Below are 12,690 nucleotides of genomic sequence, written 5' to 3' on the forward strand. Positions count from 1 at the left end.
GCTCGAATGGCTTACCAAATCATCTGCATAAACACTCTAATAAATGCTACAGGCGTAATCCCTCGACTTTGTGGCTGTTGCTACATCCCGTTTGTTGGCGACTGGCTTAAGGCTGGCGGGGGCTGGCTGTCTTGGTGGTGCAATTACAATTCCATGCTACTTAGTCTGGGTCTGGAGTCACGTCAAAGACCCTACTGGGGTCACCGCCAATCATTAGTGGCTACCCCCCTAAAGATTGGGTGCTTGAGGTACCTAACTTCTCCATCAGGTACTCCCTATCTCCTTTAGGCTCCATCATTGGGGGGTACATGTGATAAAGCGGGCGAGACTCGTGCCAAGTTTCAATGTTACCAGTGACTTCACACCCAAGACCACTCAGTTCTATACCATCCATTGATTCAACTTCATTGTCTCACGATTCAACGAATTTCTTTGATAATCCGACTATTCCTCCTCCCGAGTAACGCGAAGACGGAGAGATTCCTACCAACCGCTCAAAACATCACCCGTCGCAAGGACTGCAGCTTTCCAACACCATCACAATGAAGTTGCACTACATCGGAGTACGCACCGCTACTTTATCGTATCCGGGTGGGCGGAGGTAACCATAAACTGACCATTTTTGTTTGAACACAGATCATTGCAAACGAGGAAAAGCCTGGTCGCGAGATCTGTGCTGAAAAGGAGCTGAGCGCCTACTCGCGCTTCACCCGTAACAAGTACGAAACGCAATGCCCTCTACACCTCTCGCCCCGACAGAACCTCCCCATATGCCGTCCGTCCTTCGGCGGAACACAGGTCCGATGTGACGAACGGCACGATGGGCGGCGACTTGAAGGAAAGAGAACCCGAGGAAAATGAAACGAGAAACTAACACATCTGCTACAGCTATGGCGAGTTCATGACCATGTTCTCGAAGACGGTGGCGGAGCGCACACGACCGGGACAGCGACAGGACGTCGAGGAGCAGGACTACACATTCCACGCCTACGCGCGCAGCGAGGGCGTCTGCGGCATAATAATCTCGGACCACCAGTACCCGGCCCTGGTGGCGCACCAGCTGCTGTCCAAGGTCATGGACGAGTTCCTGTCGGCGCACCCGCGCACCTCGTGGAGCAACGGCCAGACCATCACCATGCCCGAGCTGCAGGACTACCTGCAGAAATACCAGGACCCCCACCAGGCCGACAGCATCATGAAGATCCAGAAGGAGCTGGACGAGACCAAGATCGTCCTGCACAAGACCATCGAGAGCGTGCTGCAGCGCGGCGAGAAGATCGACGATTTGGTGGCCAAGAGTGACGGACTCAGCTCCCAGAGCAAGATGTTCTACCGTAAGTCGCGTTGCTAGTTCTGGTGCATGTGGAGTAGATATGTTGCTGACTCCCTCTATAGAACAAGCAAAGAAGCAAAACTCCTGCTGTTTGATCATGTAAATGCTCAACGCTGGCTACGAATGGGATGATCAGGGGCAAGCAGTATATTGGTTTCTAGCATAGCGGGCGAGAATATGTGGGATTGGTTATATCTCAACAAGTAGCCCCATTTTTGGAATTTGGACGTATAATGAATAGCCTTTGCACGATCTCGGGAAAGGGTAGACCTATTCATTCGCTGGCGGCTCATGGATTTGCGTTTACAGAAGGCAGTTCGATCAACTTTTATTATTCATGGCACTATACTAAGCTACAGGAATGCGATCTGTTCAAAATGGGCGTTCTTCTAGCCGTTGCGTAGAGGAAAGAAGGGGAAAGGAAACTCTTCCCTCTATATTTCAATGCTGTACGTAATGATAAACCACTATAAGACACCTCATAAGTGACTATATCTCCCGGATATCACGCCACTGGGTTCAGATGTTGCATTCAGGGGAGGACAGTTTGTCGTAAGAGTGAACAGTCTCTTCTCTTTCAATTTCTTCCTACTTTGCTTCCAAAAAGGGTATCGAACTATCCAAAACGAAGACCATCAAGGCGAATCGTGTATCTCCCCTCCCCTTATCGCCATTTGAGAACAAATCAACACATTGCCAACAAAAGAGACGCTAAACATATGCTACGAGTCGCAGACTCTAGTGAAATGTAAAAATCATGCAACGCCGCCCATGGTATATCCGCCGCTTAGATTCAAGACGCAAAACAAAGCAAAAACCAAAATCACTTTTCCGGATATACAAGGTCCCACCAGTCTATATGTAAATGTACCCGAATAAAACGAACAGGAGAGCTTCGTTCGTACTATCAAACGCCATGCTCGTTCAAAGTAGATAGAAGAGTTGTTATAGTGTCGTCAAGGTCGAAAATATTTTGTGCTTGTGAAGAAGTAGGAGATGAGAATGGTCTCTCAGACCGGCCAATGTCGTACGGAATCTATAGCGATTCCAAACAGGAGGGCGGGTGAATCGGTGTCGTCGTGCAGAAGTAGTAGAAGGTTGAAGGAAAACTCAGTAATAGAGAATAGGGTTTATAGAATAATGATTACCAGGGAGGAGTGCGCAGCTTCGAGCTGGCTTTCTCTCTTCTCGCTTTCGTATCGCGGAACTCCTGCGGGAGGTAAAATCTCCGAGTAAAGGGAGGAATGGACGGAAGACGTCTCAGCCCTCGAGGACGATGCGTTCGCTCTTGCGGTGCTCCAGCAGCTTCGTCTCCTCGGTCTCCCGGGGCGTCACCAGCGTCGGCGTCAGGAGCTTCGTCTCGGCCAGCCGCTCGTTCTGGCCCATGGCAATCTTGGGCGTGGGCAGGGGACTGATGTGGAGCGGAACCTTGCCGCTGCCGCTGCCACTGCTACCTGGGCCGCTGCCGCGCCTGTACTGCGGGCGCGGTCCGCTGCCGAATGTCGTCTGCAGCGGCTTCAGCATGCGTCGCTGCTCCCGCGACACCGAGATCTGCCGCGCGATGGACTGCTCGACCGCGCTCATGCCTGCGGAGCCTGCCGGCGAAATCTGCTGTTGCTGCCTCTCTTCCGAACTCTGGATGGTAGGAGTGGTATTGCTAATAGTGGGGGTTAAGTCCTTGAGTATTTCCGAGTCTACGGATGGCTTGGTGATGTGTGTCTGCGCCGAGGATATGGAGGATGGCGAGCGCTTGCGCGAGCTCGTTATGGACGAGGCCCCAGACATGGGCGGTTGTTGCGATGAGGCGTTCATCATCTGCCACTTTGGCTCGTGAATCTGGGGTTTCGCAGATGTGGATCGGATGACTGGAGGCGGCGATGACGACTCTGCTTCTTTAGGCGAATACCCTTCCTCATCCATCTCCGTGGGTGACTCCAGAATAAGGCTGGATTCGTCGGCGTTGAATCTGGGGACGGACTGGTTTCGGGACCGGGCCAGGGTTGCAATGGTCATCTTGCCCCTGTTCATCTGGTTTTTCGGGGGGTCTTTGAGATGGTTGTATGGGCGCGCGTCGTCAAACGTTGCTTTCATTGGTGAGTGCAGCATGGCTGGCGAAGTATTGGATCTCGCCAGCGATCGGCCTTTCGGTGGCGGCCGATGCAGTTGCTGATGATGCGCTTGCTGCCGGGCCACCGTCTCGGCACTAGGGGGTTGTGGGAACAGATTGAAGGATGGCGATGCCATCGATTGGGGCGATGTCGCTCTGCGATTCACTCCATGAGGCTTTCCAAACTCCTGACGTGGTATGTTAGCAAATAAACCCGTCAATGTTCAAATAAGTCGGACGGACCTCTGGGTGCTCTATCTCGTCACCAATCGTCTTCAACTTGTTCAAAGTGCCCTGACGCCTTGCAAGGAGCGAAGAGGCAGAGTGATTGTTCTTGAGAACATCTCCAAACATGATACTATACCTCTCCATGTTGCTGTCTGGAATCTCCACGTCCAGAAACCCGTTGGTGGAGGATGTCCCATTGTCCGCGCTCCTGAAGGTGTTGGTGCTTGCGTTGTTGGGCCTCGGCGGCTGTGGTTTGTCCATGTTGTAAGGCATCGTAGCAGAACGGACGGCAATGGGCTTGTGTATACCTGGCGTCTTCGGGCCCGCAACCGTATTGTTTCTGGCGACGTTCCTCCCCCCTTCCATGCGAGGGGCTTCCATGCGAGGGGCCGCAAATGCTTGCCCGGGGCGGCTTGCGCCTTTCATCTCGTTTGAAGACGCGGATGTGATAGGAGAAGACTGAGCGCCCTCCGCATGCTTCTTCCCAAACCGGCCAAAGAGCTTCCACTTCCCGGCCTGCTTCTTGGACCCAGAGGATTCCGTCGAGCCTACACTCTCGACTGCGGATAAGGGCGAAGTGGGGTTTCGGTTGAAGGTTGGCCTTAATGTTTGCTGCGAACTCGATGCCGTTTGCTGGCGTACTGGGCTTCCTCCGATGGCCATCCCGATAGACGACGAGTCGCTCCCAGACTCGGGCGTGGGCAACCTTATGACGGGTACTTGGGCTCGCGAAGCGGCTGTGCTGTTAGGGCTGGGCTCAGGTGTCGGCAAGCGTGTCGTTGCCGTGCCGGGTGCTGGGAATATCTGCCGTGGCCGTAGACCTCCCTCTGGTTTCAAGCTGACGTAGAAATCATCTCTCGACACTCTCTTGTCGTATTTGTCAAAGTTGAAAGAGTCGGCTGGAGAGACCTGGAGCTTGGCCCCCCGGAAGTATTTGGTCGTTCATGCATTATCGTTCCAACTTGACTAACAGACAGAAACGGGCAGTGGTCGCTTGTAATAGCAGTTGTCAATGCCACATCCGACGAAGGGGGGAGCTGGGTTAGCAATACAGCCGACTATCAGGTCGGGCTTGATCTGATACAGGGCCTGGTACGCCCGCCAGGGACGAGTCGGGCCCGGACGTGCGTCACGAACGCATCCTGCCCATTTGCGCTGATCGCACCATGCCTCAAGATAGACTTGGCCGGACTAGCCATGCTTAACTTCTGCTTTGCAGGGTATGGTTGGCTAGTAATGCGACCAACCTTTCGGCCAACTACCCAGACCCCCGTTTCTGGTGGCCAGCTACTCCACGGCCGGACTACAACGACGGACGATCCAAGCAGGCTGTTTCTAAAAACAAGTCGACAAGGCGACGGCCAACGGGGGGATGGGGTGGGATGTTTCAAGGACAAGCGAAATGAGATATGTATGGGCTGGATCACGACTCATTCGCCCATCTGGGTCCCTACTTACCTATGCTGGGCAGAGTTCTTTTTTTTCTAATCTCATTCTATGACATGATAGGTGTGAAGATGCCCATAACCGCATACTGAGCTACGCAGGAAAGGGCGAATGGTCCCTTCACTCAGCACAACACAACGTATTAGGCAAAAGTGCTGGAACAGGATCAGGGTAGGAATACTCGGGCAGTCTGTTTGAGGTTGATGGACCAGGCCTGGACAACGGCTAATATGGGGCCTCGATCACCAACTAGGATGATCCTTGCCCCAGAAAAGCACAAGCAGCTAAGCAGCCTGCACATACTGTTCTCGTCGCATCAAGATGAGAAAGTGGAGAGGACAGAAGAAAGTGTGATCAGGTTAATCAAAACGGGGATTTGATATGCTTGAAATAATATCCCGTACTAGCTCCTGCCCACCGCGCAGGGTCATTTGGAGTCTACGTAGTACTGCCTATGTAGGTTAGATTGTAGGTTAGAGAAAAAGGAGCCGAACTCTCACCAGTTAAGCTACCGTTAATGAGCAGTCGAACTCTTCTGGATATGGAACAAACAACCCAAGGAGCAATACGCAATGGAAAACGATGGACGGCGGCATTGCCCCAGAGTGGAATGCCTCGTCAGTGCGACTGTCTCGAATGTTTCCAGAAGCACGCATCAGGCAGGGGCACATATGCAGGAACCGGAACGTGAAGCAATCGGAGGCACCCCCTGCTGATGTCAGTCTGACATTGCAGTACTGTGCCAATAGCCAACACTGCACACTACGTTTCGGTACAGAAGACAAGCATAAAGCTCGCGATCAGACGAGCACCTGTTCTGGTTTGCCTGATTGATCGGAGATCCATCTTGTTCACCCAAAACAAGAATGAACTTGGTATAATATCAATAGCATAATCACCGCACACATTGTTCCCCATGTTCCCTCTGGCGACGTTGCATGGTCTCCGTCCACAATGGGGTCGCCGTCTTCCCAACTTAAAAAGGCGTCGTGTCAGTGTCACTCATCTTCAGACGACGGACCCGAGTCTACCAGCGGAGTCCCGAAACCAAAGCATTGGCAATTTGGCAGTCCAGATCCAATACGGGATTGCTCTGCAGGCCATAACCATGTGGGGGTGTGGTGCAGATGCAGGTGCGAATCGAAAGCACGTTAATGTGTAATGTGACGGTGGGAGATGACAGGGTGTGAAATTGGAATAGGGAGTTGATTGCATGCAGCCTCGCAGCGTCAAATCTGGTTTGCTTTTGGGAAAGCACTGCGGAACGTTGCTGACAGCCTAAAGAGACTTTGCTTTTAGTCCATGTCGTACATCAAGCTGCGCCAGCCAATGGGGCTCTACCACTACATGCGTAGCTGGAATTGTATCTCTCTCCCCAAAGGGTCCGGGGGGCTCGGGGTACGTACACTGTTGTGTGTTTCATTGCCGGATATTGCAAAAGTATCACCAGGTATATCTGAGCTGGCTCTCTCCTCATTATTACTACGTAGAAGCAGGCCGGCTGCCTCAACTCCACAAACACCGCTGCGACCGTTGCGATCGGTCGATTGCGTGCACTGGGGACGCAGCATGCCGCCCTTGCCTACTCCGTAGGCGGGGACCTAGTATGCCGGCGTTGTCCAGCTGTTTGCACGGAAATCAAGAGCATCGAAGCATGTGATGACGCATTTGACAGCCACCTCTTTATACTTATTAGATATGGGATGATGACTCTGTGTACAATACCACCACATCTTGACGTCCAACAGCTGTAGTGTGCAGACATGGGAGGATGTCATGCAAGGAAAGCCTGTTCATCTCCCCCAAGCCCAGGAACAAGAGCGTGTTTCAGGCGCCCTGATTCAGTCCAGGGTGGAGGTCCTGGATGTTTCATGATTGCAAATTGCAGCTCGGATCTGAAGAGTGGGGTCTCGGTTCGGCCCCGTATCCGCCTCGCAGCGAAAGGGCCCAAGGTTGGTATGTCAACTCCGTCGGCACTCGGGATCTCCCTTGTCTGTCCCATTATCCTGCCCTGGAGGCTTTGGAAGAGTCCTGTAGCTGGTTCCGGCTCTTCATCCGGTCTTGGCGCCAGTTTCCAGGTTCTCAACCCCGCACTCTGCATTCTGCATTGCATTGCGTATCTTGCCGCCGGCCTACATGTGTCTGGTCGTTTGACGACGGCGAACATGATGAGGCCGAACATACATAAGAGTTCTCTATTTCGGAGCGGGTCGTTCCGAAATTTGACAAAAGGGCTGGCGAAGAGGAAACATCGCCATGACAATGCCGCAAGGCTCGTAGCTACTACCAGCAGCCCTCTCAGCTGGAGCTCTCCGGCCTTTCTCCTTTACCCTCTTCCTCTTCAGACGTGACAAGACTAAGCCTAGACAGACCCAAGCACCTATCCCATATGCCAATTACTGTCACTTGACACTGGAAAGGCTAGCTTCGCGACCCACAGTTGTCCCGATACGTCAGTGTATGGCAGCTCTGGTCAGCCGAAGATGATAGCTTAGAGATAGTGCCCTACTGGACATGACCCAAGGATACTCCAGCCAGAGGCAATATCCCAAGGATAAGTCTACATAGTGATCGTGTGTTCTATGTAAACTCCAAAGTGGACAGAGTGGCACCTTCGACTTCAATGCCCTTCCGTGGCAGTCTATAGTTGCCGAGTATGTATTTTGGTGTAAAAGAGACGCTGGTTGTCTAGGTGTCTTGGACAAAGTAATGCGCCTCAGCTGTATGCCCACGTGAGCATTTGGACATGTCAGTATTTTGTCGATGCTAACCCAATTTCAACATCGAGTCATGGGGAGCATGTAGCAACAAGTTCGCTTGCAATGTGATGTGTCTCCGTACTCGCATTCGTATGGTGAAGGCTGAAGATCCAGACCGTCGACAAAATAAATATAATAGCGAGACGTAGGAGGCTGAGGACGAAGCCAAGATATTTCAAGAACATGATCTACCCCTTCTCAAAAGCTACCATGCCTTGATCAACGTTCTAGAACGTATATTCAGGGTCGAGTCTCCAATCACCTTGTAGAGACATTATTCAATTCTTCTCCTTCGACCCGGGGTTCCTACTGTTCTTTCTTTTCCTCCCTCTTCCTCATCCTGAGTGCTGTTGTTTGTGTCAAACAGAAGTGATGATGATGATGATGATGATGATAAGAATCCGAAGTATCGTTTAAAGGGTTCACAAAGGACAGACAGCCCCACTAGGTCGAGTGAGGGCTGAGTTGGCGGGGTAATTCATTGGACATGGGCAGAAAATATGACGAAATGGGACCGGGGGTTCCCAAAGTCAGGACACTGGTCGGGATACTGGTCAGTATACCCGGATGTACGTCTGACTGGTTGCAGCAGCTTGAGGAACCTCGATGGGGGTATGATACACAAACGCTGCAATCAGCACTATGCGATTTGATAGCAGCGAACTTTCAGGTGTTATAATCCCTACACATATAGAGATACCCAGGTAGATTGTCTTATATACTATAATGACCCGTGTAAGCAAGATGAGACACGCCGACCGTATCAAAGTTGAATAACAGGTGAGCATGGCCAGATAGCATAAATCAAGCAGCGACCAAGGTAATACATGTCGGCCCCAGGCTGTCGGCGGTCGCGTTGTCTGCACTGTACACTGTACCTACGGATAGCAAATAGCTGCTGCTCACTCTAGAAGAAGCTGGCAGAAGCTGGCATCAATCAATGAATGCTGTTAAGGACCCCCACCACCTTGACCGCTTAATACTAACAAAGTCGCCTGGTTCTGCGCTGGCTTCCATTGGAAAAAAGAGCGGGTTTTTAAGGGAAGAATCCACGCATCGTCCCGCACCTTGGACGGGCCTGAAGGACCCATTCCAAGCCCTTCCTCGACTTCCTGCTGCTCACCGGCGCCCCTTTGGCAGTCCCCTAAAGCGACTGCGTCCGGTACCTACCTAGAGTTACCCCTCCTAACCTTGGGGAGTTGACCAAAATTCCGTTGGGCCATTCCACCCCCCGGGCAACCAAATATCAAATTCGTCCCCTTTGTAGCAAGCAACTTGACAAAGCTTCCCAAGATCGTCTACTAGTCATCCACTCTCCCAACCTCTCTCCTGCACCTCTTCAACATCATTTCTGATTCCTAGACAACAAAGGAACCTTTTTCTTTCTTTTGCTTCTTCCTCCCAATCTCCTCCTTCACAGAGCACCAGACTCACATACACATATCCCACCATGTCTTGGCAAGGTAAAAAACAATGCTCCTGAACCCGAACCAAGACAACCCCGCCTTGGCTAGGGCCCCGAATCAACTTGATGCTGACTTTTTCCCGTTCGTGATGTTTAGCATACGTTGACGATAGGTACGAGCTACCGGCCACAACCCCACGATGTCGGAAACGAAACATACTGTCATGATGGAAAGTTGCATTGCCTATGCTAACGCGACTGTTCGAATAGCCTGGTGAAGAGTGGCCACATCGACAAGGCCGCCATTATCAGCGTCGCTGGTGACAGCGTCTGGGCGTCTTCAGCTGGCTTCACGGTACGACAACCCTATTCTATCCCGAGCCCACATCCCCATTTATTGCCTTCATCCTCCCGAACAATATCGATCATATACCTGTCGCGACAATAGGAAAGAGGAAGGGAAAGAAACGGATAAAGGAGGGTCACATACTGACCAGTATATCCACAGCTTAAACCCGAAGAGATGAAGAACATCGCCAACATCGTCACCAACGCCCCTGGTGCCGTCGACAAGGCGCTCGCCGGGGGGCTCACGTTGGCGGTGAGCGATACGTCATATTCAGAGCCGAGGACCGGAGTATGTACGGCCGCCAGGTATGTTTTACCCTTTATCTCCTGACAACACTGCGAGGCGCAAAGAAATTGAGTCGGTGGTACGGTTATCTGACCATTCACATATAGGGCCGCACCGGTATTCTCGCAGTCAAGACGACGCAGGCTATCCTCGTTGGCCATTACGGCGAGGGTGTCCAGGCTGGAAATGCTGCCCAGACGGTTGAGGCGTTGGCCGACTACCTAATCAAGGTCGGCTACTAAGTCAAGCGGCCTAGGCACCTTGGCAGTGTCTGGAGCGGTACTGGTTCGTCATGGGGTGGTAGCGATTTACATTCTGGAGGAAAACGATAGCCAGAACGGCATCGGCACGCCAACGCAACGAGACAGTTTGTTATGACACGTTATAGAAACTTGCGTGTACGCGCGCGGAAGTGGAAGAAAGTCCTTGTTTAGAGCCACCTTTCCGACGATGCTTCCATGCTTGGGTTTACTGAGGTCTGCAACTGCTCGGAAACTGTGTTCTCCAGCCCTCCTTGGATCCTGTATAGGCGAATGATATATGACCTTAACTCCAACCGCGAAGTCCCCATTACGTCGCATTGTGTTACACGATATGCTTTGTGCCGTTCCTTATGTAGAAGGAATCACTTGAAATGTACTTGGCTGTACGATTAAATAGGGGTATAGATACGGGGGCTCCGGCCCCCCTTTTTGGGTATACCTCTCTAACCAACAACATCTCCCTTGAGACATAATATCGTGTAACGGACAGTTCTATAGCATACAATACAGCCAACGCCTTTCTATCATGGGAGCTCATGACCTTGACCTGCACACAACCATCGCCAGCCGTAATAAGATACTGTGAACAGGCCCGCCCGCGACAGGCAAGCATTGAAACTCGATCCCCCACAGCGTCAATGCCCTCGTTGCAATTTCTTTTTTTGTATTTTTTTTTTTTTTTTAATCTGCTTTCCCCTTTTCCGTCTCACACTGGCAGCTCGGCATTGCGCCGCCCCAAACCAGCGCGGTCGACCAGCATGCCGATGTAAGGGCCCACGACGGGGGCATTGCGCGCGAAGCCCGCGATAGTGCCCAAGAAGTCGCCGAAGAGGATCATGATGCCGTACAGCTCGACGCAGAAGCCGATGAGCGGCCACCGCAGCAGGATCAACAACAGGCCCGCGAAGAAGGCCGCGGTGCCCTTGGCCTTTTGTTTGCGTGCGAAGAAGAGGAGCGTCTTCTGGGGGCCGATTATTATGGTGAGGCCGATCAGAAAGAGGATCTAGCGGATAGGCAAAACGAGGAGAGAGGTTAGCGCATTTCATTCGTGGTCGGGCTCGCGTTCGTTGTGGCCCCTCGATCGGGATGGGGACGTATTCGAAGTGGTTGGGCGGCGGGTTTTTCGAGAAGAATAAGAAGAGAAGGAGCTTACATTGCCCATTGCCAGCCTAGGTCGCGATTAGTATTTCAGTCTTATGGGTTGGCTTGAGGCAGAGAAGTGCGCCAACTTACATGGCTCTGTCAAAGAACATCATGACGCCTCCGATCAGGAAGAAACCTCCTGCACAGCTTGTCAGCTACCGTTCTCTCCCTCTTCTTCCAGGCATATACCCCATGCGGGAACTTACCGCCGGAGCAGAAGGCAACTCCTATTTCTGTTGCATCCTGTCAGCTTCTGCTTCTCTTGTTTGTTTCGGGGCGTAGAGAGTTACTTTGCGTGTCGGTCAACCACATTGTCGGCATCTTGGCTGTATGTGTGAAATGTTTGTCGTAGGTAACGAGACTGGTATAGGCTATGTGTTGTTGTAACTTCCAAAGTTGGTTCTCGCCGCCGGCTGGGGGGCTTCTTTTCGTATTATCGCGCTGTGCAAGTGTTCCAATTGTACAAATCGGTGATGGGTATTGTTTTGCTTCAAACAGTATCAAATGAATGGATGCGATTTTATTATTAGAGAGCAGATACGTCAATGTGTCTGGTCTGGAGTCTGGTTTGTTGGTACTTACTACGTGTAGCCTCCGGTTCAATTAAACGATCTAACAACACGGACCATCTCCCCCAGGAGTCCGTCCCGACCACATGAACCGTGTCTCTTTGACGCGTGTGAACCGACGTGGAAGCTCCGGGTTCTATCTGCCAGTCCCTTGTTCGATTCGACGATCATTTCAAGGCATATTTGTTAGTCTAGTCTCTTGGAGATATACTCCTTACGTTCACATCTCATGCCTGCATAGGTTCATCGCATTTCGGGGATCGCTCCCCAGTTATTATGGCAAAAACTCTCTCAATCAATGTGGCCCTGACTCAGATACATACAGTACATCTTTCCTTGGACGAGCTCGAAATTACTGATCCCATGACTGAAACATGCCATACATTGCTTTTTGCGAATGCACGACAGTCCGTTGGTTTCGGGTTCCTGCGTATACACATACCCGTGATCGTCATTGCATTGAGGCTGGCTGATCCTACCCACCTAGGTAGGTGTGGTTTAATAGCCCATGCAGTTAGGTTCTGTATCGTGCATTGTATTGGCTAGGCAAGCCCATAGTCATGGACGGTAGATACTAGCACTGGACACGCCGAGCTATGATCCGCTATATTTTAGATATATTTCTCAGAAACCTGACATTTACGAATAAGGTAGTTCCAACTGTTGCTTCCCCGAACTGAGTTGGATCGCTACAGTGACAGTGGAAATAAGTACCACAACAGGGCTTGAGGCGACATACTTCCCACATACGCGGATTTTCTGATGATTGCCTAACAGGGAGGTTAGAATATGAAGAAGGCGTC

General features: G+C 51.6%; 4 protein-coding genes across 4 annotated transcripts; 2 read left to right on the forward strand and 2 right to left on the reverse strand.

The window, feature by feature from the left end:
• Nucleotides 1-542: 542 nt before the first annotated feature.
• On the forward strand, nucleotides 543-1,518 carry PG994_000399 (synaptobrevin like ykt6; the record flags this gene model as incomplete). The annotated part of the gene is made up of 4 exons (XM_066851808.1): nucleotides 543-563; nucleotides 637-719; nucleotides 889-1,334; nucleotides 1,396-1,518. 4 exons carry the CDS (start codon nucleotides 543-545, stop codon nucleotides 1,434-1,436), a joined length of 591 nt encoding a protein of 196 aa, XP_066722440.1. The 3' UTR covers nucleotides 1,437-1,518.
• Nucleotides 1,519-2,593: 1,075 nt separating this feature from the next.
• On the reverse strand, nucleotides 2,594-4,867 carry PG994_000400 (uncharacterized protein; the record flags this gene model as incomplete). The annotated part of the gene is made up of 3 exons (XM_066851809.1): nucleotides 2,594-3,628; nucleotides 3,684-4,567; nucleotides 4,834-4,867. 3 exons carry the CDS (start codon nucleotides 4,865-4,867, stop codon nucleotides 2,594-2,596), a joined length of 1,953 nt encoding a protein of 650 aa, XP_066722441.1.
• Nucleotides 4,868-9,346: 4,479 nt separating this feature from the next.
• Nucleotides 9,347-10,154, forward strand: PG994_000401 (Profilin/allergen; the record flags this gene model as incomplete). Its single annotated transcript, XM_066851810.1, has 4 exons — nucleotides 9,347-9,420; nucleotides 9,549-9,633; nucleotides 9,787-9,879; nucleotides 10,020-10,154. The coding sequence occupies 4 exons, from the start codon at nucleotides 9,347-9,349 to the stop codon at nucleotides 10,152-10,154; spliced, it is 387 nt and encodes a 128-aa protein (XP_066722442.1).
• Nucleotides 10,155-10,881: 727 nt separating this feature from the next.
• On the reverse strand, nucleotides 10,882-11,639 carry PG994_000402 (G.t1.c1/Sft2-like family-domain-containing protein; the record flags this gene model as incomplete). The annotated part of the gene is made up of 5 exons (XM_066851811.1): nucleotides 10,882-11,178; nucleotides 11,329-11,344; nucleotides 11,409-11,457; nucleotides 11,525-11,551; nucleotides 11,609-11,639. 5 exons carry the CDS (start codon nucleotides 11,637-11,639, stop codon nucleotides 10,882-10,884), a joined length of 420 nt encoding a protein of 139 aa, XP_066722443.1.
• Between the last annotated feature and the right edge of the window lie 1,051 nt (nucleotides 11,640-12,690).

The sequence above is a fragment of the Apiospora phragmitis genome (genome assembly GCF_038363925.1).
Source record: "Apiospora phragmitis strain CBS 135458 chromosome Unknown utg000001l:1.0-2902119.0:1.0-2906034.0, whole genome shotgun sequence".
Classification (NCBI taxonomy): domain Eukaryota; kingdom Fungi; phylum Ascomycota; class Sordariomycetes; order Amphisphaeriales; family Apiosporaceae; genus Apiospora; species Apiospora phragmitis.